This window comes from Xiphophorus couchianus, chromosome 4 (genome assembly GCF_001444195.1).
Source record: "Xiphophorus couchianus chromosome 4, X_couchianus-1.0, whole genome shotgun sequence".
NCBI lineage: Eukaryota > Metazoa > Chordata > Actinopteri > Cyprinodontiformes > Poeciliidae > Xiphophorus > Xiphophorus couchianus.
Window position 1 is genome coordinate 10,264,224 of NC_040231.1, and position 26,676 is coordinate 10,290,899.

The following is a 26,676-nucleotide window of genomic DNA, read 5'->3' on the forward strand; positions in this document are numbered from 1 at the left end:
TCCATTGATAGTAAAATCAATGTCCATGATGTCATATGACAATGGATTGCTTTTGTACAGAGGAAAAACTTTATTGTCAACTGTTGCGGAAGCAGCCAGCTGACTGCTTGAGGACACACAGTGTGGTGTGGTTTGAGACAAAAGCAACAGAACAGTTCACTAGATGGGGTTTAGAGCTGATTTGATTGAAACGAAAGTTTCAGCCGGCAGCTAAAAGCCTACAGTGCACATGAAGAAGCAGTCCTTTTCTTGGAAAACCTACTTCGACATGTCAGTGATCTGTTGCTCATCTCAGAGCTAAGACCTAAAGCGATGCTATGGTTGTGGATTTGCTAATGGCTAAACTCATTTAGCCCCTAAATCTCAGTTCAATGCATTCAATCAGTAAATGAACACAAGTTGTAGTTCCTAGAAGGTAAACAATTTCATCTCTCTGCTGCACAATATTAACCTACCATGTAATAACAGAACAAAGCATAAAATTACTCCTTGATCAAATGTCCTTTTATCCCAGATAAGTTATTTACTCCAAAAATGATATCTAGGATATAAGCTAATTAGCAAAAAACTGAGAGGTAATTAGCTAAAGACGCACTATTTTCCGGCCCAGCATTTTTTTTTCTGTTTTTGCTGCAGTTGACCTCCAGCTTTGTCGCATTATATCTCTGGAGTTAGAATCAAAAATCTCTGATGACAAGACTCATGGCAAACCAACTCAAGTCTGGTTGGATCATGTCAATAGTTTCCAACTGCTATGTTGCATTAGTGGAAGGGTTTTTGAGGAGCACATTCTGTGTCTGATGCAAAAGCAAAAGATATAAACCACAAAGTTAAAGAAAAGGGCTGATTAAACTGGACTGTGCACAGAGAGTCCATGTGTAAAACAGCTTCAAAAAGATGCTGTTTGCATGCACAGCACACAGTCACAGTGGCTTGTAAATATCAAGAGGTTTGCAAAGAAGTCCTGAAAGTGAATGTTGCGGAGTCATCAGAATACAGCTCAGCTGCAGTACAGCAAGTGTGCCAGCGAGAGACAAACACATTCAGAAATATTCAGAAGAGAAGCCAGCTAATTCAGGGCAAAGCAAATGCGAAAACAGCCTGCAATATAATTAGTTACTTCTGGTATTTTAGCTTTTAGTTTCTGACTATAAAAAGGCAAATGAATATAAAGTGCTTCTCATTTGCATTGATAAATGGAGGGTTTCATTATTCCAGAACTGATTTTTCAACAATATTTTTAACAGAAAAATATGAAGAAATTGCTGACTGCAGGCAACAAGCTGTCTGATGACAAGTTGGTCTCATTGTCTGTCTTCATTCTGAATAAAATCAGACATGAGGCTATTGGGCAATTTTATATAACTGATTGTAAAGGTTTGTTCTATTGTATTCTTAATAAATTAGTTTGAAACTACAAGAGGATCAATATACATTTGGTGGAAATCTGAAATGGACAACCTCAGACACATATGTTAGCCGTTCAGGTAGAGATGCAAAGGAATGAAAGTGAAACATAATGTAGAGACAAGACTAATAAAATGCAGTAGAACACTTTACACTCATTGTAGTTATTTGTCTTATAACAATCACTTAAATTCCAACATGTTCTCTGTTAATTACAGAGACTAACAGAAGAAATGTTTACCTCTAAGTTGCCATTGAACCAGCTAGTGATACACTCTGGAAAAGGTAATTGCTAAAAAAAAAAAAAAGAAAAAACAGCTGCCTTCCTCAGAGTGCTGTATCCAAGCACAGTAATTGAATATTGAATGAAAAAAATGTTGGAGACTGGTGCACAAACAAGTTCAAAACAACAACTTTTCACACTATTTGAAATCAGTATCATCTTTATCGTTTGACTTTACTTTTGCATTTATTATTGCTTCTTGCTAGTTGTTTATCCAACTGACATTTTTTCTTTACTTTTATACTTTTGTTGATGCTTAACAGAAAGCCATCAAACTAGCCATCAGCTGTGCAACAGACATTTAATTTAACATTTTTGCCATCCAGTAATATTAATTCAGTAATTAAGGTTGTTCAGCTAAAAACTTCAGCTTTACTGCTGGAGATAAAGAGCAATTATATTCGCAGTGCATGTAGCATATGATGAATATTGACCACCCACATTTCTTATTAAGAGCCTGTTTGTTATTCAGCATTGATCAAGGACTTTTGAGTTCTCAGTGGCCTGATTACTTTTTCTTCCCTGGAGTGCCAGCATTTTAATAAATGATAATGAACCCTACATTGCATGTTTATCTTTATGCCACGAATAAAAATGAACAAAACTTCTCTGTGCTTCAGAGTATTTAGGCTTTAATCGGTTTCTTTTCCTGAGTTCTTTGTGTTGTGTTCTGAGCCACTGGATTAGGAGTGGAAATCCCATCGAGACAACTATTTATTTAGGACAGATACTTGCAGTGCAAGTCTTTCAATTAAAAGCTTCCAGTGCCTCAAATAATTCTGCCACTTTGGCTGCCCACTGAGGAGCAGAGGAAGGCAAGCTGAAACAGCAGCTAACTGCTGAGCTTTGAAAAATTTCACATCGCCAAACCTCTAGCATGACATTTCCTCTCTCTGTATGCACTTACAGAATATGAACAATACATTTAGACAGATCTTTGTGGCATCAAGTGAACAGTGCTTTCCTATTTTAAGTAACAAAGAACCCTGTGGCTAGCGGAGGCATCCAGAAAACGTACAGAATCCAGTTTGTGGTGTTTGAAGGAACCCACGGTGCTTTTAGTAATAGTGTTTTCAACAACTTTCTTTTAAAGGAAATGTGTCAAAGAAACCAAGGTTTTGATATGAGGAATGAAATAGGCCAACTGACTGGAAGTCAATCTTTTTAGCATAGATTAATGAAAGGAAAATTGGATTTTGAGGCCATGGAAATAATTATTAGACTCCTTTCTCTGGAAAGAACAGAGCAATTATGGAGCTCCTGAGTTGATAATTGACCTTTAAATTCATTCAAGATTACTTCAATGTGGCATAGCGTGAAGAGAAAAAAAAGGCATAATTGAGTTTATCACACACTAAACTACATTATTTGCTGTGACTTTGATGGGATAAAAATAGGAAAAATCACAGGTTGTTTGTCCATTATCTGTCAAGTTTTCAGAACCCAGAATTTTACAATTGAGTGGTAATGTCTTTTTAAAATTTGACACCTTGTCTGGCTGTTTGGTAGTAGTCACTTCTGTCTCCATGATGGTTTTCAAACATATTCCAAATTAATATTAATATGTGAGGATTCTGTTAGGACAGAACAGTTGAACCTAAGTGAACTAAAATATCACTGAAAGCCAATTTACTGAAATAGTTCAATTCAAAAAGGAAGATCAGATGTAGATTAAATACACAGAGAGTGATGACTTAAATAGTTCCATTCAATTTGCTTTTATCTAATAAAAAAATCCAAAATGTAGCTTCTCAAAGGGTTAGAATATAAAATCTGAATATAAGGGCATTGATACATGCTGTATTCAACCATATTAACAGAAAATTGAGAAAGAAAATGTGTGATATTAAAAAAAGATTTACAAGCAACAGAGAAAACTGCATCCCATTCAAATGTTTGGGAGAGATTCACAAGGTGTGAACTTTATCTGGGGTGAGAACCACCTCGCACAGATCCATACACAGATACAGTATATCCACACATTGGCTACTGTCAAATCAGGACCAGAAGTACCATTAAATCACTGTCAAGTATGACTGGTCACCTTAGAAGCACCGCAATCTGATCCCCATTTTTTCTGGAGGTCATTATGTCTGTATTAAAAAATATTGTTCTTACTAGTTTCAAGAAATTTTTTTTAAAATATTGGAGATACTGGTTAGCTACAAGTCATATTCATTAACGTTATCAAAATTCATCCAAACGATCAACTCAGAGCTGCACTTTGTGAAAGATTAGCTCAACAGTTTGGATAAAAAAAAAAATCACCTTTCTTCCAACAATATTTTAATGTTTACTCTACTTGTTTTAAAATGCAGAATCTATGACTTATTCTGTTCCCATCTCAGCTTGACTTGAACTGCTTTAGCTGAATTAGATACTCCAGAGTCCATGTTCATGAACACAATACATTTTTCTAACGGCTTTAAATAGTCTGACCTTCTTTCTTTTGACATCCCTGCTTATTTATCTACTTTAAGATAAGTGTCTTTGTAAACTGATGCCAATTAGGTGAAATATTGCTTATTGAATGAAGGCTTCAGCAGCTGTGTGGAAGTGTGAGAAATGTCAAGCCACTTGTAAGAAAATTAAACATGTAATGCAGCTTCTTATCTTCCAAATAAAGGTTAACTTTGATAAAAAAAAAAATATTATCAGTATATCTTGTAGTCACCAGAAAGTATCAGAAGTATACATACAAACACATAAATGTAACATGAATGTAACATTATTTTTGGGCTTTTAAGTAACTATTTTGGATTTTCAGGGTAGAATAATTTTGAAACTGCAATTTTTTGTTAGTACAAGTCTTAATTCAATATAGCTTTTCCTTAATCTACATTAGGTCCATGCATTCACCTTAGTTTTTTCTAAAGATTTTAGAATGACTTTTATCTCAACAAAACCACCAATGACTAAGATTAAAGGCAGCTGGTGGTTTCTCTTTGGTGGAAAAAGGAAAAGTGTTTGTTTGACACCAACTGTTGCATTTATCAATTCTCAAAATAATTGAACAGTCCAGGAGACTCACTGAAAATCTAAAAAAGAGAGCTGGAAATTTGTGAACTATGCTTAAAAGTGCTGCATTTAATTAAAGTCCTAGGCATCCAGACTCCTACAAATATTTATGCAAGAGTGGCTCTATATCAGAAACGTTATGAATTTCAGAGTGGCACCTGTGCAATAACACGAGTCAAGAATGAATGCTGCAAGTCACTGACTCAAAGCAATCTGCTGAGTGTCCATAGATAGAAACTATCTACTTTGAATTAAATCCACTTACTGACGAAGATAGTAGAACTATACTATAAATCAGAAAATCCAGATATTAGTTGTTTTTCCTGGAGATCAGAATCTTCTTACATATAAGTGTAATTAAAAATATTTTTGTTTTCTGAGGAGCCGATTTATTTTTTGGCTGATAAAAAGTAAGTCAAATGTCAAAACATTTAGTGTACAAGATTTAGTGCAAAATCCTGCCCACCACTGCATGCCAAACACTAAATTTATTTCATTTTCTTTATCAAAGTTTTACTTTTGACCAAGGCCTTTTTTTATCCAACATCAGCGTCTGATGTCACAAATATACTTGTGAAAGAAATTTCATAGAGTAATTTCCCATTAACATATAGGAACATACATGTTATAAAAATGTGTTTTGTAAATAAACTGAACTGAACTTTCCTTATTTGGTGCACCTGCAGGGACCTACCACGTCTCAGATTCTGTCATTTTACACCCAGAACACCAAACAGTTTTATTTCTGCCTCTGAGATTTCTGTGCTGATATCCCAATTCCTACATTAGATTTGCAAAGATCAACCTGTGACATCTCAGAACCAAAGAAACAAAGATAAAAGTGAAATGGTTTGAAATTTTTGTGCCTTGATGCACAGACAGGCAGGTGCCTTACTTTCTCTATTTTGTCTCTTTATTTTCATTGTGTTCACAGTTCGCCTCATTCCATCTCCCCCTTTCTAACTTCCCTCTTAGCAAGACTCTAGGGCCTGTGGCAAGCAGCATGCATGCTGATGTTCAGCGGCCGAGAGACCGAAGTCAGAATGATGAGAGTCAGTCAGGCAAGAAGGTCACTCTGACCTCAGCTAAAGCAGGAAGAACACACTGCCTTCTGGGAAATGCTGTCCTGTTTGAGATGATGTAGGCTTGATGAATGTAAGGGTTTACGTGAATTTATTAAAATCCCTGCATCTTAAAAGCATAATGAAAAAAACTGTGCCAGTTGAAGACATGCAGCTGTAAGAAGTCTGATGCTGTGAACGTTGTTATATCAATCACAACTTCCTGCTCTGAATGTTCATAATACAACCATCTGTAGGTATTTTGGCTGTAATGTGGCCATCTATTACAAACACCCATAGGGAGCAGACTGGGTGAAAACTAGGCTAACACACACAGTTAACCCCATTTAAGTAGCATGAAGGCTTTTTAAGGACTAACCTTCCCCAAAGGCAAAAGGCAAATTGGGGTAAAGACAACCAAAAGCCTCAGAAGCACTGAGCAATATCAGCTCCAGTTTTAGTCATATGTCACTGTGAACATTTCCTTCAAATTCCTTCAACCTGTACACAGATGTGCTTCATAGAAACATTCAGTCAATCATTAGAATTTTTATCATGCTTTACTTTATATCTTGGTCTTAATGTTTAGAGTTTTAGTGGCTGTATTTTTTTATTTTATGTCTTGCTATGTAAGACAAGTGTAATTCTTATCTCTATGAGGCTCAGAAAAGCATCCATCCATCCATCCATCCATCCATCCATCTTCCTCCGCTTATCCGAGGTCGGGTCGCGGGGGTAGCAGCTTCAGAAGGGAGGCCCAGACTTCCCTCTCCCCGGCCACTTCTTCCAGCTCTTCCGGGGGAATCCCGAGGCGTTCCCAGGCCAGCCGAGAGACATAGTCTCTCCAGCCTGTCCTGGGTCTTCCCCGGGGCCTCCTCCCGGTGGGACGTGCCCGGAACACCTCACCAGGGAGGCGTCCAGGAGGCATCCTGACCAGATGCCCAAGCCACCTCAACTGGCTCCTCTCGATGTGAAGGAGCAGCGGCTCTACTCTGAGTCCCTCCCGGATGACTGAGCTTCTCACCCTATCTCTAAGGGAGAGCCCAGCCACCCTACGGAGAAAACCCATTTCGGCCGCTTGTATCCGCGATCTCGTTCTTTCGGTCATGACCCAAAGCTCATGACCATAGATGAGGGTGGGAACGTAGATCGACCGGTAAATCGAGAGCTTCGCTTTTTGGCTCAGCTCTCTCTTCACCACGACGGACCGGTACAGCGCCCGCTTGACAGCAGACGCTGCGCCAATCCGCCTGTCGATCTCCCGCTCCCTTCTTCCCCCATTCGTGAACAAGATCCCGAGATACTTAAACTCCTCCACTTGGGGCAGGACACCCCCCCTGACCCGGAGAAGGCACTCTACCCTTTTCCGGCTCAAGACCATGGCCTCGGATTTGGAGGCACTGATCCCCATCCCGGCCGCTTCACACTCGGCTGCAAACCGCTCCAGCGAGAGCTGCAGATCACGATCTGATGAAGCCAAAAGGACCACATTGTCTGCGAAAAGCAGAGATGAGATCCTAAGGCCACCAAATCGGACCCCCTCAACACCTTGGCTGCTCAGAAAAGCAGATTAATAAATTTATATCAAACGTTCCATCACCAAATCACTTCCACTGCTAAACTGGTCCACTATTCTCTTTGTACTATACGTATGTCTTTTCTATTTCCACCACCAAAAGAAAAAATGGACATATCCTGGTACCAACTCATTGCTTCAAGGCAACAGTACTAACAACTGGGCCATAGTATATTCTACTCAATGAATCAAATATGTATGTTACATAAATTACAGTCTCCACTGTTAAATATTAAATAAATGTTGTAACAGAAATAGACTTCCCTGTGAAGCTGCACTCATAACTAAAATATGCCTTTATTTATATTTCCAGTTCAGTCAGAAAAATAACATCCCAAATTGCCCTACCCTTCACTGTCATTTCTACAGACTTATATATCCTGCCTGACGGAACATGTTTAATTTCAGCTCTCTCCATTTACCCATTAGCTAATATGCATCCTTGCAACAATTTTAACGCGATATGTGGGGAACACCACTGAACAAGTAACCAGTTCATCGCAGGGCAACAGAGACAGAAAAAAAAACGTATCCGACATTGATTCACAAATATAAAATACTGTAGTTTGAGTTAAAATGACAAAAAGTCTCCTTGCAGTGTGATTCTCTGCAGCTTACAGTAAATTCCAAAACCATTTTCATTAAAAGTTCTTCACTAACAAATTATAGAAGCGTGTAAGTGTTTGAAACTTTATCATTTCAGTTTACTCAGTTTTGAGAGGCTGCAGCTACCGTATGTTTATCCCATCACTGACAAAAGTTAGAAAAAAGTGATTCCATAAGGTCAGGTATCTTTCTGCCAACTTGCACTACTTGTGGCGTGTTAGCAAACATAAACAGCCATTCTCAGGGGAATCAAGCAGCTCCACCTTGACATGTTGGAGCATATGGCCTTGCTGCTGTAGCTGGTAGAGTTCAGAGGGAGGATTTTGGCATGCACAGCTCTGTATGTGTAATGAGTCTGTGGAGTCACCGTCGGGCTACTGCAGAGCTTGGCCAAGCACCAGTTTGACGGCAGCAGCTGGAGAAAAGTGATGTAATAATCCTGTTGCCATGGAGACCCAGTGGTTTCCCCGCATCTCCAAAAATTTCAAGGGCGGTGGAAAGTCACTGGCTGGCTGGGACACAGCATAGCTCTGACGAGATGCGAGCATGGCCAAACAAAACCTTCTCTCATATATAATAAAAGGAATATGTGCCATCTAAAGTTAATGACGGGCTTCACATGCAGCACCAAAGTTAGTGCTAAAATGCATATTAATATGCATTTTAAACAATATTGTTTGTGTAAAATATTCTATTATTTCAAAAAGATGAAAATAAAAAATATATACTTTATTTAAAATCACAAAGACCTTTGAAATATTATTGATTCAGTGTCATAGCAGCTGCGCTGGGATTAGTCAAATCCTCAGAGAAGTCAGTAAGCTTCCAGACCGATGGCTTGCAAATCAGAGGGGGTCGTGGCGTGAAAGAAATGAAAGAACTGCATTTCAATTGACTCTCCACAATATTTTATTTCATAAAAGATTTAACATAGAGAGATAAAAGCAGGACTGAAAAACTGTCTAAGACTGTAAAAGGAAAGAAGATAAAAAAAACAACAAAAGGAACAAAGGAAGCAGTTTACTAAAGGACATCCATGGTCTGGATTTATCAGCCTTGTGGCTGTTTTATAGAATATAGATAAGGTAATGTAATTTCAAGATCATGATGCCTTGTTTCTGCAACTGAATTCAGCATTTTATTTACAGTTTAAATGTTGATTACAAGGCAGTGATATTTCAAGCAGTTTTTGATTTTTTTTTCTTATTTACAAAGTGTAGATATAAATTAATTTGTCCTCAATTAAGTTGGTTTGCGTATAAAACACAATACATAATAATACATTGGAACAAATTTGAACAAATATTCAGATTCCTGAAACTTTTGGGTTAAAAGGTAGATGCTGATTATTCGATTAAAGACATATTTAAGTGTAGTAACCTGAGCATACTTTAAGATGTTTTCATGAACTGTTTTCTTCCTCACTATTGCACACAATATGCATAAATATGAATTGATGCAAAATTGTTTCCTTATTTGAATTTGAACAAACTGCAACAGGACAGAGGTTTGCCTTCTGCATTGAAGAAGCAAAAGTCGTGCATCCTATAGTGAATCAGACTGTAAGTCTCTCATTAACCCAGCCAGATTTGGTAAAACCCACATTGATCAGAAACTACTTCGAATAAGAAGAGTTAAGTTGTCAGTGAAGCACTGCTAAATGAGTGAAGTAATCTCAGTTGCATTTTAATTAAATTTTGCATTGCATTAATACACAATTTAATTTCACATATTAAGCAATAACTTCATCAAAGACATTTTGCATAAATGGACATTATTTAAATAAACGATGCACACATGCACCTCATTGCAGTACATACTACTCGGCAACAGTAGATGTTGCCTAGTCCATATGCATCCCAAATATCACAATAATTTTAGGACAAACCAGCGTTAGAAGCTACATGAGGGAGATCTAACCATTTCTGAGTCATTCTCATGCTGTCCTCCTCTCTGGGAGCCATGAAGACGGAAAAAGAGAAGAAGAAGAAAGCACTTGAGCTGCGCAGGAAGATCTGCTCTGCCTCTTCTGGTTTTAAAAAGGAATATAAACACACTAAGCAAAAGGCAGTACTGCATAACAGCAAAGAATCTTTCCCCGAGATGACATGAGATCACAAAGCCGTCTGTTAACCCTCTTTTAGTCTGATTACTATGCTCGCCCTTCCACAGAATGAGAAAGATACCAAACATTTGCAAAGACACAAAGAGAAGAGACTGATGAAAAGTGGACAATAGACTGACCCTGTGTTTATGTCTGCAGTGAAATAGTGCAAGACACAAAGGAGAGAGCCAGTAGGAAGCTCTTTGACTGGCACTTGACCACAGTACGCACTATTTCTCAATGTGAGAGAGCCACTGATAACTACGGTTACCCACAGTTATAAAGGGGATGAGTAAGAGCGAGCGATTAGTATTCCACGCACACATAGTTGCTCCACTATAGCAAGAGTTTAAAAATAGACGACAGCAGACTTGGTCTGAGTAGAGTAGCTAAAAAGAGGGGTGCAGTCACAAATGAGAAGGGGGATCCAGATTGGTCTGGAGAACATGACAATGAGAATTTTAATGGATCTTTATTCTGTAATTATGCTTATTGCCTTTCTTCAAACAAGTATCCCACATTAAAACATTTTAAAAAGCGGCAGTTTCTGGTATTAATGGAGACCTTTAGAAGCTCTGATATGAAAGTACATATGATTCTTACTCTGCTAAACAAGCAGAGATTTTTGCTATATGACGTCAGACAGGAGAACACTGCTCATGGAAGTCATAATGGATGGAGCCCAAAATGTCATTTGTCTCTTCAGCGAATACTTGCATATGGCCAATTATGTTAATTAACGAGATCATTTAGCAACTTCTAGTGACTGTTTGACAGTCATTGGCTATTGTCCTTATTGATAATTGAAATTCACTTTGATGAAAGAGATTAGCTTCCTAGCTTAAGTCTGACAAAACTATACGTTTGCTATTAAAACGACTATATATACAGTATATATATATACATGTTTAGGAGAGCAGTTGTTTTCTTGTTGCCATTTACTAACTATTTTCTAACTTTGCAGGATCACACATCTGTTATTCTTGAATGGCATGACAATTTTCAGGAGAAACTAGGGAAATAAGTCTCTGTGCAATGACAGTTAATGAAATGCAGCTAGGTTCTTTGATTAACTCATAAAAGTCATTATGTTTAAAATATCCTTAAAATATTTAATATTTATTTCATAGGAATTGTCAGGAGTACCAATGAATTTTCCACTGGTGATTTTGTCAAAAACAATCCTCTCCTACTGTTTTTGTTTTCTCACAAAATAGATGTATTAAGAAACAGGGTCTCCTTCTTAGTGCAAATTATCATATTGAAAGTAAATATTAATTTAGTTTTGGACTTGTGACATATTTTAACGTGAGGTGCTCTATCTGGTGCTGTTACTGACTTGTCATAACTTCTCCACTGAACCTCACTTCAGAAAATCTGTACTGTTCCTGAGGTGCTGGTATTTTACTTGCCAGTATATGTTTACTGGCCAAAATGCTGTTTAATTTCTTGGCTCTATAATATACAAAAAACAATATTTTACTATGCACAGCACACGGTGTGGTTTTGTGGAACAGGATCGTCATCTACAGAGACCATCAATCCTGCAATGACAAGTCCTGGGTTCTACTGGTGAGCAGTTGAGTCATTATCTATTATATTTTCTTTCTAATTAATATCAAATAAAGTTCCATAACGTCACAAATCTTTAAAAAAAAAAAACTATGCATGTTAGTGGGAGTTTAGCCGTCCTATTGCCAGTGAAAGCCATGCCATTCCGCCTGCTCTTGATTCAGTGGAGCAATCCCGTCTGTCAGATGGCAGGAGATAAAAAAATAAACTGTAGTGGTGAGAGCCATGATTCTTGGAGAGGGATTTCTTCTTACATCTCTCCCTCACAATGGTCTCCAGAGAGGCATTTCCTTCTCCAAGATTCTTTCTGCTGTTATTGTCACGTGTTACAGTCATTCCAAGCAGTCTTTCAAAGACATTATTTTTAACATTTATTTATAAATAGATTGATTCCAAGCATGTTCAATGAACAGTTGCACTTATTTTTCCTCCTCTACACATTGACGACCTAGGACAGGATAAAGACCATCACATAATGAGAGTAAAGGTGTGTGTGCTATGATGGTATATTGAGAGGTGTATAAAACGTAGATACATGAAAGTGGAAAAATTGTCATTGTGTTCTATGCAAAAAAGAAAAGATAATGTAAGTTTTGCAAAGTCCAGCTCAAGGTATAAATGACAAGATATAAAAGGCTTAAAAACAATTGAAGTTTTTCATTTAATATTTACAAACAGTTGTATGTTTTAGGGTTAAAATCAATACCTAGAAAAACATTAAAAGAATTTGCAGGTAGTGTCTTAATGCAAAACAACAAAGGGTATCTTCAGAGCTGCCGCAGAGTCCACACCATGGGAGATTAGAGCTGCCAAATTTGCTTCATCATCCTGTACTGTTAAAATGGCTCAGTAATTCAACAAGAATACCAGGCCTTTATTACATGTAACAACATGCAGGGAGGCACTTTCCCTTGGGACAGCAACAACACAAACCCCCACACACACACGCACACACACACCATAGACCACAGCACATAACCTCAGACAGTGGAAGCACTCTTAATTAGTTCATGGTAAACCAGACTCATGAACACCACAAATTCATACACAGTGTTTGAGATTCAATAGTACTCATTATTCTGGAAGTGTAAAATATTATATCACAAAACAAAATTTTTCTTATGCATTTATGCATATTCATTTGGTCTCTGTGATACAAAGTAATTAGCAGACAGTGTGTTTCCCTTTAGAAAAGTTCTGAAGTTATTACAGCCATCTTTCTGGGGTAAAGCTGGCATTTTTCTGAGCCCAGATCTTTTATCGTGAAGGTCTTGCACAAATGCACACTCACAGAAGCGGGCTTAGACAAAGGACACTGCTGTCTGCAATGTGCAGAGCCAGCAGGCTCTCAACAGGACATCAGCATCTGAGTGTAATTAAAGCTTTTTGCCTTTTCAAAGTATCTTCGTACCTCAGTGGACATAGGATACTGCAGATTTTCTCGATCCAGCAGGAATTCACACAAACTGTCACAATCACACAAGCACCTACAGCAGTTCTTGTCAAAATGCTTGTTTTAGTGATTTAAAAAAAGAGACCATGATAAACATTTCAAAAAGTTTTACACATCATGTAACACAGACAATGCACAATAGACAAAATTTGTTAGAAAGGACAGAAATGACATCCTTTAACCTGAAGCCTTACTTTATGCACTTTTGGAGATTTAACATTTATTTTTCATTAGCTTTTATGGATCATTCAAGAACCAATAACATGGCTGTCCCCATAGTTATACACATTTGGAGAACTTCTGCAACATAGAGGTATCAAATGTTGTTGACAAGTATACCTACCAACAAGAACTGAATGCAGTTTTTGAATCAAAATGTGCTTTTGTTTTTACTGGTTTCATGTTTTACATCTAAAAAAACTACAATTTATTGTGAATTCTTAAAGTTTTAAGAGCTAGTCTAACAGTTTTATTAGCACTGATACACAAGAATAACATTAAAAAATACAAACAAAAAGCATAAATCAGGATAATTAAAAATGCCTTGGTGAACTTTATTTGTATGGTGATAAAATGGCAACCAAGAGAGGAAGTGTCGTGAATCGAACATGTGAGCCTTGACTGAATAAAAATCACACCACTGAGGCTGAAATCAGTAAACACAGAATCACTGCCATGCCTCAACTTGTCCTTTCTAGCGACATCCTCGGTGGATCCCTGCCGTTACCCAACAAGCTTTGTCTCCCCTTTAATGTCTGACATGAAAGAGTTCATGAGAAGACTTGAGTGAGAATGAGAGACAGCTCTCTCATTTCTGTAAAGCCGTAAAGATTTCCCAGCAGTGAATCCTGCGCAGGAGTAAGATGGATTTCTCTGCCTGTCTGATATAAACCAGTGTTGCAGCATTAATACACATCCGTTCTGCTAATCTCCAGAGTGTTGCTGCTGCTGAGTGAAGAAGAAGTATACAAAAAAATGTAACACCCTTCTGAAAATAAATGGAGTAGGAACAGTATGCACTATTAGATGTAAAAAGTAGATAGGAGAGACACAGAAATAGCGAATTACAAACTATGGACCATTCATTAGTAAGACCTGTTCTTTTTGGGCTGTCCTATTCACTGCATAATCCCCAATCTAAAGCTGTTAACATACATCCAGAAGGGCAATTTGGTTTGAGCTGTTAAAGTCTGGCTGTTGCTCAGCTCCTAAAATTGTGCTATAATCTTCTCCGTGTCTCCTGTATATGACAGGGAAATTATATAATTATGTTCCATCTGCAAATTTAAAACGAGCCTACTGGGGACATGTTCACACTGCACACAACGTCCTCAGTGCTGATTATAATAATTTATTGCAACACTATATTGCTCGAATGCATGGATGGCTTGAGGTTTCCAATTCTCTAAGACACAAATTGTTCACATGAAAAATAAACTAACGGCTAAGTGAGGTTGCGTTTTAGTATGCAGCCTCTAATGCTAATGTTCACATGGTAACATCTTCATGTGCAGGTGAGATGCTATGCAGAGCAGTGACGTGCAGGCAGGGGAGGCGGGTGAGGCAGAGTCTCACCTGCGATCATGGAAAAAATAATATATAATGTTAAAATAATTTATATTGCTATTTTCACCCTGTGGTTTGTACTATAAAGTACCTATTTTTCATTTAGCTTAACCAATTCTGATTAGTTTTTCTTAAAAATCGCTGAATTTTTGCATTTTCCCATTGAAATGCTCGGAAGCGAAGCCGGTGAGGCAGAAGCGAGCTGAGCCTCAGCTTTGATTGCGCAACCTCTCGCTAACTGCACTGGCTGCCATTCTATGGGAGCATGTTCCTCCTGTCTGTACATCGCTAATAAAATGGTTAAAAAAACATTTCAAATATGAACTGATTTTCCATAATTTAGCTTATGTATATAATGTACAGTGTTTTTTTTGTCACCAACTGTGTGTGTAACGTGTTTCGTGTGCTGAGATGCGATCAGAAACGGCAGAGAACAGACTCGAGGTGAGGCAGGCAGTTCTCTTGCCACATGGCAGGGGGCGCTCATGATCCCAGACATTGCGACTCCACAACTGCAGAGTAAGAGACAGTAACAGCGAGCTAGCCATACAGTAAAGTCAAGTGCAGCGATATATTTATAGTTTTCTCCTCTTACCACAGCAATCACTTAATAATCGCAAAATAAACATTAAGCCTAAAACCATACCACTGCAACAGACTGAATGTTCTGCTCTTTGTGTGGGAAATATTTCAGTGGGTTTTTATTTTTGTTTTGTTTTTTTAGCGTTGACAGTTGCTATGGCAACGAGTCTGCGTGTAGCTGTGCTGATACAGAGAGCGAGAAAGAAGTGGTTTTGAGTTGTACTTTAACGGTTTCTCCCTTTGCTGTGAAGCACGAAATTAATAATACCTACATGTCCAAGTTTGATTGAGTTAACGGAATTATTCTACGGCGGCAGCGCGGCTATGCATCACATGTAAAAGAATAATCTATTTGCCCTCCAGCTTTGTCCGCATGCGCGGAATTTCCTCACGTAAACAATAACATGCAGGGGGTCTATATTTGTAAATATGATTATGATTAAGTCAGTGCCTCACCAGCTATGAACCTCACTGCACGTCACTGATGCAGAGGTAAATGTTGTTACTACAGTTTTACATATGATCTCTTTATATCAATGAGAAAATTGAATACATGCACTTTGCAGCAAATTATTTTTGCTTTTCCCTCATTTTCCTTTGAGCAAAAATGCTAAAGAATTGAGGAATGTTTTCAAATGTCGATTTAATGTCCCAATAAAGGAAATGTGTTAAACCTGGAAACAAAGTAACATTTTTGTTCTGTAATTTAAAAATCTGGTTACAATAAAACCAAGCTACCTTTTTCATAGAGTCACATTCCTTAAATTGTTCTAAGCAAGTTTTACTTACAGTAGGTGGAGTAAAGGCAACATATTATCTGGCTCATCACTGAAATAAGAATTGTGATCATATTTGGAATAATATAAATATCATTCATCTTTACATTTGATTCATTTATTGACTCTGCAAGACTAAGTACATAGAAGAGATTCTGAAAACATACATATTATCAAATGTTACATTTTTGACTTGGAACATTCACAGGCGAAACTATATTTTGAGCATCAAAGAATCGACAAACTCAGACTTTCTGACAAGCGCTATGAACTAAGGATGTGCCTTAGAAGGAAAAGTGGATTTATTGTATTATCAGTACCAACTGCAGCTGTATTGATAAACTAAACAGACTGTGAAAATTAATGAAAATATGATTACAAATATGGTAAATATTAGACTTGAAATCCAGATCTGAAGGCTCCCAACACTTCGGCAAGTCAAGGAATCTCAGTTTATTATGTATCTGCCAGAGTAGTTTGTTTTTTTGGGGGGAGGGGGGGGTTCCGAAATAATTTGAAAATTGATGTCTGACTTCCTAATAGACTTCACTCTGTACCCATGCAGACCACAATATTTCACCATTTCTACGGCTTCTGTTTAGTTCTTTGACTTTCAGATACTTTAGTACGGCAATGAGGATCTTTTGCGAGCCACAGGAAAACTCAGGGTGATTCAGGCAGGTTTGATGTCCGACTGCTATGGATCTATAACTTAGACATAATCACTAGTCTGCATCCTAACAGTGTTTAAAACAAAGAAAAGCCTCTACTGGCTGTCTTTTGTTGAAATGTCTTTAGCGTCATTACCAATGTGACATATTGCATGTCTTCATTGTGTTGTCTGCAGGTGTCAAGCTTACTCAGGAAAAGCTCATTAACTCGCTCAGAGTTGCCAGCTTATAGAAGGTAGATAGTGACTGAGAGGAAAATAAGAGTAATGAAAGTAAAAAAATGGAACAAAGACAGATTTTTGGGAGGAATTTGGGGACCAAGAGCATAAAGAAAGAAGACGGCTGCAAGAGACATCAGACGGGTAGAAGAGAGACAGTTAAAAGGCAAATGAATAAAAAGGGAGAATAAACAGAATGTTAAGGAACCTCATTGAGATGGTGCTGAAGCACATTCTTCCACACCCAAGACTTTGAGTGTACTGGAAAGTACTAGCTATCTAACTACTGTATGTCCTTTCCCTTTTACTTAAACTGATTAATCCTCCTGAAATCTTGTGTCTGTAAGATAAACTCAACATAAGAATTTTGCAAGACTCTACGCAAAAGTATACAAATGCAACTTTGAACACATTTCATTCTCAAAAGTAAAATTTTTTCTTTCTCTCAGCCTGAAAAGTCTTATTTTTGATGTCTTTAAAACTTCGGAGTCCCAGAACTCGTCTCTTCCAAAGAAAATCACTAATTTGGGATTTTGAACTTAAGGGCTTTGGGTTATAGTATTTTCAGTTTTAAACAGCGGAAGTCTTTAAAATTGATAGTTCATATCAATGAGTGCCAGTATTATCAAAATGAAAACCATGTTTATGTACAAGATACTCAAATGGTTTTGTCATATTTTCATTATGACAGTTCTCTCATGAAAAATGTCAGATTTTAATGACACTACCTGAAAATGCACAATACAGGACCATACGCTATTTTTTACATCCATTTGAAATCTACAGTTATATTACACAAGTATTTACAGTTTTCTTGGTTGCTGTCATGCAGCTGTCAACTTAAACTCTACATAATCAAAACAGTTAACACACAGATAGTCAAGAAAAGCTGTATATAGTCAGCCTTCAGCAATAGTTAATTTTGACAGACATGAAATAAGCGAAATATAAAGTTATAAAATAACTGGTATGTAAGCAATTGCTGCATGTCCAAAAGAATTTGCAATTCATCTGAAGGAACTAGAAACTGATACTGTAATGTGCACTATGACTAAATGTTGTGGAGGCTGAACAGTCAGTTACAAGATCTTTAATTCTGATGTTAAAAAAAATGCACCAAACAAAATTAGAAAAAACTGCAAATAAATTTGTTTTACTTCAATAAGAATCTGACTGTATTGTTAACTGAAATAAATTCAAGCTAAATCAGACTCCAATGTTAGATGTATTATACTTACCTCAGCATTTCTACACATTAAAGATTTACATATCATCTTGCTGGCTCTATCATAAAAAAGACAAGTTACTTTCACATTACAGCAGGACTGCTTATAGCTGGTGGTGATGCAGCACACAGAGCACTTTTACTGTATGTTAATGCGCTATCTCTGAGAGAAAAAAAGTGTGAAAGCGCCATCATTCCCAGTTTGTGATGGTTGCCATTTTTGTCCTTATGAGCTAATAAGACCTCAGGTTGGATTTGGAAAACATTGGCTTCGTTAGTATATGGTAAATGATGTACACTGAAGCCTTACGAAGTAAGGCTGAAAGAAAATGCACACTTTCTCACACTATTAAACGTGTTACGTGTAGCACGACGAACTGTGAACTGCAATCAAGCCTATTAACATTTTCTTTGTTAAGATGCCTAAAATGTAGAGATGCAGAGTTGGTGAGCTTATTTACTGAAAGAAGTAAAGTGAGTTTGAACTAAACGGTGAGTGGTATATCCTGATTTAAGGTTTTGTTAAAACATAGCAAAAATAAAGTCTTGCAAAACCAGTTTGACCAAATGAATTAAATTAAACCAACTATGCATGCGTTTCAGCATGGCTTTGAGGTAAAGAGTAAAAGAACAGGCCCTTGAATGGATGAAAACAAAATATGTTCCAACCTCTGTTCCAATTTTAGCAGAGCACACCAGGAGGAAAACATCATGAGAGCAGAGAGACCACTTTGGAGAAAGGAGCAACCTATTTCAATAATGCATTCACATCACAAATGAGACACTCCGCTTCCAAGTTCTGTGTTTGGCTTCATAAGAACGGCCTTAATTTCATTAGTGAGCTATAAAGAAGCTGAGCTAGTGCCAGGTGACTAAGCCACTTACTCACGCTGATGAAGTGCCACTCTTTGCGTCAATGGTATTCTATCATTCATTTTGCTTTCAATCTCTGAAATTCATAATTTGATCCATGATAAGAATATCAATTAAACAAAAAATTCTAAATGATTTCTGTCTGAGTTGGTAGGTGGATGTGATGGAGTGTGCTTTATTGTAAAAACAACACAAAAGTCTGAGACTGACTTTCCTTTCCTCCAAAAAACCTCATTCAAATAGTGTATATAATATATTTAATTAGAAACTGATGAAAAAATAGCTCAAGTAATTAGGTGTGTGTTGGGGGGAGGTGTTCTACAGTTTCTTTATGCATTGGGATAAGGTTGATTAACAGCACCAGACTTTGGCTAATTAAGCTGCTTCCATTACAACAAAATTCAACCAGAACAAAATAAAAAGAAACTTCCAGGCCAAAACATATGAATTAAATCATCTGGGTGTTTGTTACTGCTAAAAATACACTAATGATCAACACAATGCATTGTAAAAGAATAATCAACACAATGCATTGTAAAAGTCTACTCCACAAACTTTAATGTATTTTTTAGAGCTTATATTACAGAGCAACAGTTGTGCAGATAAATAACACAACAATGCTTAGTAGTGAGGTGAAAGGAAATTGATATATGGTTATCATATTTATTACAAAGCTCTGAGGAGTGTAGTTCTCCAATTCATATTGTTTTCCACTGTAATTTTGCTTGTGCCACCTAAACACAATTATAATTCCAAGGTTAGAATTAAGACTATGGGTAAATGAAAACAAATACAAAAGAATCAATAAAATTATGAGAGACCTTTTAAACGTCCTTGCAAACAGCTATATTTTTTGGTGTCAGGATGACTTCAGGGATTTAAGTTCGGTTTAAGACGTTAATCATTTAATATGACTAACCCAAAACTGAGAGAAGTGGATTTTAATCCTTTAGGTCCTTCATTTCAGAGCTTCAGTGCCCACACAGCTTCCACTATGTCACCCTGGATTTCTAGCACTATTTTCAGAAACAAATAAGAGTCCTTTGCCAGAGGACCTCAAAGACTGTGCAGACCTCTAGAATACAAAGAGATAAGATGTAGCTGAAAGAAAAACCAGCGAGGATCTACAGTGAAATCTTAAAATCAATCCTAAAACACAACAAACTTTGTTGTTACTATTTTTTGTATTTCTTCACCTCTACAGCACAGCTGCATCCTTCTGCTTGCTTCTACATCAATTAATCATCTGCCTAATTTCCTTCCTGCAAAATCATGTGTGTGCATCAGTACTAGGCTGGATCATACCAGTTTGTTGCATAAATGTAAGCGCCTGTGGATGTCCTGAAGGGTAAAGCCATGATGAAAGAACTTGAAAGATCAATGAGCATGAGTTTCCCCGTGTTTTTGGGATTATGGAGTAATCAGCAGCAGTGTCATTATTGGCTGAGGGGACCAAGCGTGCTGGTTGCCTGTAATAAATGGATGTTGATGAGAGAATTTGATTAGGCTTGAAACCTGGCATGCTAATTTGCAAACTGAACAGTGTGGTGCCACAGTTTGTATAAAAAGAAACACGTTTCACCTGTCTGTGAGCTTCTGTGCTGCCTGTAGCTTTTCCTTTAAGGAAGGTCATAGCTAGCATCATTCCCACATGATGTGATTTCAGTGTAAAAGTGAAAATTGGCTAATTGAGCTAAACGTAGAGGTTGCCTGCTCCTGGGCCTCGTGAGGACCCTTTTTTTCTGGGCCACATCTCTGAGGTCTCCAGGAAAAGACAGGAACCACACGCTCTCATTTTCAATGCACACACACAATGTTATCCTTCACAATAATAACTCGAATGTCCGGACTGAAGGTGAGAAATGAGATCAGCAGTGTTAGCTTGTTTCTACTGACTCTGTAAAACATATTTCTCTTAGTTCCCTGAATGTCATTTTCACAAGAAACATTATGGTGGTAAATAAAACACAATTGATTGAGCTGATTATCCCATTTATGTTTCCTTTGATTCTCAATTAGAGGTCCCTAGTGTAAAATAAAAGCGTCTTTTATAATTTCTCATGATGGGAAAAGCGAACAACAAAAGCTAATCCCTCTCACTGGAAGCTGCACAACACAATTAAACATTCTGTCCCTGATGTGTGCTTTCATTTAGAAAAGAGTGGGACCATCATATCTTGACAGCCGACCACTTTGACTCATGTTGGGGTGATGGAGTTGCTTAGATGGCAAGGGAGAACGAGCAGGGTCTACTTCAGTGCACACAACTCATTAAAAAAATACATCATACATTTTATCTTTCTTTGGCCAGATACTGTGCAAAAATATCCAGTGTTTTGTTTGTGAAGAAATTGAGTTCAAGCTGCTGTCACACTGTTTCCGAGCATTTCATGTGTGCGTATTTTTAAAAGTGGTTTTACACAGATCTAAACTTGATCAAATGAAGAGGGTTTTGTAGAACATTAAGTTCTGTCATGTATCCTGTCACAGTGCCTGCATACTGGGATCAGTGGTATGGAATTCAATATTCTGTGGGGAATTACTGAGTACGTTGCTTTTAATGAATTTAATGTGTTAACTTAAGTTCGGGAGCAGACCTCTAACCACACCTCTAATTTCCTAGGCAGCCTATTTATACTCTGCTCACCCACTCATCTCAGTCAACCCCACCCTCTACCTCTTCCATTTCATCCCTCTTCATTAATAACCATGCTTTGCTTCTTTTTGCTGGAGTTTTCGTCTAGGGGGTCCCAGGAGGGCTCAGGAAAAATAAGAGGAACCATTTCCCGAAGACCAAAGTAGAGTCTTCATCTCTCATGCCCTCCATCATTCTCCCCAGACAAACCAATCATTCAGATCATTCATCCCCTTCATCCCATCATCCCTTCAACTCTTCATGCCTTTATCTCTCATCCCTTCATCCCTTCATGCCTCATCCCTCCATCCCTTCATCAATAAATCTTTAAACCTATATCTTTGTGGCGTGGTCCTTGCAAGTGAACTGTAACGTAAATACAGTGCCTGTAAAAAGTATTAATTCTCTAGAATGTTTTATGCTTTTTTGCTTTTACAAATCAATCACAATTAACAAAATTTTGTGTTTTTTCACTAAAAAACTTCAAAGTCAAAGCGTTAACAGAGTACTACAAAAAATAATTATAATTGGACACAAAAATTTAACATAAAATAAGTAATAGCATAAATATTCAGTCAGTATAAAGAGATTGAGCTAGTTCAACAGAGGTCCAGCCAGTTGGTGCTCGCAGTCTCAAAATGAGTGGAATGGAGATCACCTAAGTATAGTGTGTTTCTAAAGTGATAATAGTGTAAAGACAGCTGTGGCTGGAAGGTCAGTTCGCTGGTTAATCAGTATTCCTGACTACTACTGCAACATGAGAACAAAATAACACTCCAAGCAAATCAGAGAAAAGGTTACTGAGAAGTATAAGTCAAAGCTTTATGGGAGAGGTGCAATGAGAAAACAACTGTTGAAGAAACCTCGTGTGAAGGCTTGACTAGAGTTTGCCAAAAGGGAAAGTGGGAGACTTTATTCTATCCATTCCACGTGCCAAAAATGGTGCATTTTACTTTTTACAAAAATTGCTAAAACTTCATCTCATTCTCATGATTCTAATATGAATTATAAGATATAAATCGCATCTCATTTGCTGAATGTATTGATTCCCCTTAAGAACTTAGTAATTTCTCCAGCTACACAGAAAACTATTTGCTTAAAAGGAATTTCATGAAAAGCTCACTGAAAAAACATCCACCTTTATCTCCACTTGTTTTCCACTCATCTTCTTAACAAAAAAGAAGAGGGCAAGCAGATGAAGATCTGAAACTGTCATAGAGTCACCTCTTTTTAGTCTCACACACACTCACTTGTTATACATGAGAAACTTGCTTTGCTTTTCCTGTCATTTCCTAGAAATATGCAGGTGTTGATGGCCTTTATGTGCCGTCATCTCTGATTCAGCAGAACTGAAATTCCTTTAGTAAATGAGCATCAAACACGACTGCAGCAGTGATACAGTCACACATCAAATGCAGAGAGCCACTTGTTGTATAAAGCACTGAATATGCATTAATCATAATGTCTCAGACTCGTGCTCTTAAACTTCAGCACTCAAACAAATGGTCTGAAGTCATGTCTCGTCTTTGTTCATGTCAATATTGACCTTTAGGACAACCCTAACCTCCAAAAAGGGTTTTGTTTTAACTAAATATTCAAGGCTTTACTAAAACAGAATAAGACTGATGAGTAACAGGACTGATAAGCAGCAAATACACAACCTCAGAAAACTATAAAAACAGGCCTTCAACAAACTCTAACATTATTTATCTTACACAACATTGGTCCAAAGGTAATGAAAATGCCTGGTCTAGTAGTTTGTCTATTTTCAGCAGCACATAATTTTTGCAATCAACAGACAATAATATCTATGACAATGCCATTATGTTGCAAAATATATTTCTTTCCTCATTTTTCATGAATGTGTACAATTTCATTGAAGACATTTTACTTAATATTCATGAAACATAAGTTTGATTTTGTTTTTATTTGAAGGGTCTTGCAGATTTTGTAGGCTTAGATACATTTTGACCCAAAAAGCTCTTCGAATTGTTAAGGCTGCCGATTCCCGGTCTTTGTTTTCTCAAAAATGTACTGTTTGGGGCAACTTTTATTTGCATTGTCTGCAATAGAAAAAAAGCCTGATTAAGTTCAAGAATACACACAGCCTTTTTAGTTATAGTCTCTATGCTGTTACATTTATTTTTAATGTAGACATTTATGAACTTTCATTTTAACATGACTGCAAAGCATTTTCAACAATATATGAGCAATAATCTGATTAATTGGTCCGCCTGGTTTATCCCTATACTATGGTTCTGTGATTGCACACTGAAACCACTCATCCTGCCAGTAGATCCAAAAATCTCCACTAAACCAACTACTGACTTTGCTCAAAACCAGATTATCTTGATTTTAAATCCAACGCAATGCAAGCATAAAGCTGCAAAATATAAGAGCTTATGCATAGATGGATTTTTTTTGTGTGTGTGCGCGCATTATGCTCCCAGTTCGCGTGTAGTGCTGTCTGATTAATCCTTTAAATTTTCTACGCAGTGCACGCACAACATGCGGTCATGATGATGGCATGTCCTCACAGGTAATTCTCTGACGAAAGCAGCTTCTGCAGCTCTTCTGTCCTGAGAGGCGTCAGAGCACAAAAACGCAGTCACGTCCGTCATGAACCAGCCTCTAAAGAGGATGATGCCTTCTTTCATGTGTTTACAACAAGCAGTAAAAGACATTTAACGGACAAACGTCATTTCACCTGATCTCTCCCTCCTCCCTTAACGCCCAAAAAATAAAAAAATAAAAAAAAACAGTGAGGTGAATGGAGAAGGAGCAAACGTTGGTCCCCACTGACCTGGATCGTGCAGGTGTACTCCGAGTCGTCCAGCAGCCTCACCGTGCAGTTGCACTCCCTGTCCAGACTCCTGACGCTGCTGCTCATCAGTCGGCTCAGCATCTTCTCGATCGTCTGCAAACGGGACCAGAGAGAAGCGCGCGCAGCACATAGATACGGGTCGGCTTTCTGTCAGGTTAACGGCGTCCCTGCTCCTTGCTCCAACACCTGGTCGGTGGCGGCGACTGGTGCATCGTTTTATCATCAGCGTGTGAGTGACTCTTATCAGCAGCGCGTGTCTTCACTCGGACAGGACTGGAGGATACTGCACCTGCACCTGCTGCCCGTGATGATAATGATGGTCCGGTTGGCCCGTCATCCCCTCACCACACCTGCCCAAGCCCTTGCCATGCCGCTCGCAGTGCTGCTGGTTGTCTGAATGAGGAGTCTGCCAGCCAGCTGAGCTTTGGCTGAGATGCTGCCTTCGCAGACACAACGACAGGAGGCGAAATTCCGATAGGCTGCGGTACGTCGTGACGGCAGCCACATGGTCGAGCATAATAACACAGCAGGGCCCCCGCTAAACAAGTCAAACTTTAGACAGATTACAGTCTGAGTAAATTTTTCAACAACTGAAATATCAAAAGAAAAAAAAAAAAAAAACACAAGTTAATCACCTCTTATATATTTGATATTTTCAATTTCGGTTTTTCAGTTTCATAAACAGGAATTGCAGTGGCTCTGAAAACGTTCACATGCCTGTTAAAATGTCCATTCCTGTGATTTGATGAGTAATTCCAAAACTTTTATGCCTTTAGTTTACCATGGACTGTGCAATTAAAGTGAAAGCTCATTTATTTGAGGAAAATCTCAAAGGCTGCAGTAGCCTGGTTGGAAAGATGGGCTGACAAGAAATGTCAGATTTGGAGAATTTCTTAGGTGAAGTGACTGTCAAGTCAAGATGTAGCAAGTTCCAACAAGAAGAAGGCTGAATGATGAAATGAAATGAAAACAAAGTTTTATTTAAAGGGTGTAAAAACATGTACATTTGGTTAAAATTGGTTTTTAAACAAAGTTGTTTTTCTTCTGTTTAATGATATGGGATAATTGTTTAATGTAAGAGAAATCTGATTATTTTCATCACAAATTCCTGACTTTATAAAAAAAAAACTGCGCAGAGCCGTTGTAGGCACCCTGTGGATGAAACTCATTTCAGCTGCTTCTGTCTAGAATCATGCTTTTTCAGTCATGATCCATATCTTACTACAATAAATGATGGTTGAATTGCAAATTCAGAGCTTTACTTTTTGACTCAGCTTTTTCTTCTTCTTGATAGGCCAGAGCAGTCCCCACCTTACTGAAGACAAAGACCAGTTTTGTCTATCCTAACATGTCTTCTGAACAAGTCATCAAGATACCTTAACTGGGAAGAGCTCAGATCATGCACTAAAGCAAGACAATTATAGCTGATACAGAAGTCAGTTATTCTTGGCTTGTTTATGAAGTTCAGCTGACCTTTCTGTCAATAAGATGAAAGTGGAATCACATCAAAAATGTATTGAGGCAAAACTTCTTACATCACTAACTAAACGCACTGGTAAGTCTGATTTTCCTAATCTTTGGCTAAAATCTGTTTTTGAGTTTACAGACTAAATGAGAATGGTTGAGTTTTGCATGAGCAATGTCTCCCCCTACTGATAATTTGGAATTGACGGAGACAAATGAACGTGTGCAAAAACTTCCGCCTACAACAGAAATGTGAACTTTGTAAAACAATTTAACTAGGTTATAGTACACTACACTAAAACAGGTGCATGCTTTCAAAATGCTGTCTTCTCAATGCGGTAAACAACATAATGTAAATGATTCTAAACTTTTGGCGTAGTACATACAATTAAAAATACACACCGCATCAAGTTTCTGTACAGTACAATTATGTATAAATTAGCGTTACAAACATTTTCCAGTCATTTTAGATTTATCAGAAGTGACAAATAAAAACTGAACCCATCTGCCGTGACATTGTATCGCAATGCCGTGACCCGGATTCGAACCGGGGTTGCTGCGGCCACAACGCAGAGTACTGACCACTATACGATCACGGCGAGCTACGATGAGTTGCCGGGTGTATGAGTTGAAACTTTCGAAGTGTTTCCCGCACATAATTTGTTTTTGTTACTGATTTTATGTTAAAACTTAAGTGATTTGATGAGTTACTCTTTCTTTGTATCAGTTAACTGGAAAGCATACGGATTGCCACTTTATTAC

The 26,676-nt window shown here is 37.8% G+C and overlaps 1 protein-coding gene and 1 non-coding gene across 2 annotated transcripts in view; both read right to left on the reverse strand.

Annotated features, from left to right (window-relative positions):
• LOC114143232 (FERM domain-containing protein 5-like) overlaps window positions 1-25,030 on the reverse strand; it is a 59,548-nt gene extending 34,518 nt beyond the window's left edge. The window contains exon 1 of the mRNA XM_028015088.1: window positions 24,430-25,030. Coding sequence (XP_027870889.1) covers window positions 24,430-24,531 — 102 coding nt within the window. The 5' untranslated portion in view covers window positions 24,532-25,030. The remainder of the gene's footprint in view (window positions 1-24,429) is intronic.
• Window positions 25,031-26,441: 1,411 nt separating this feature from the next.
• On the reverse strand, window positions 26,442-26,513 carry trnah-gug (transfer RNA histidin (anticodon GUG)). Its single transcript has one exon. It is a non-coding gene; the product is annotated as a tRNA-His (tRNA).
• Between the last annotated feature and the right edge of the window lie 163 nt (window positions 26,514-26,676).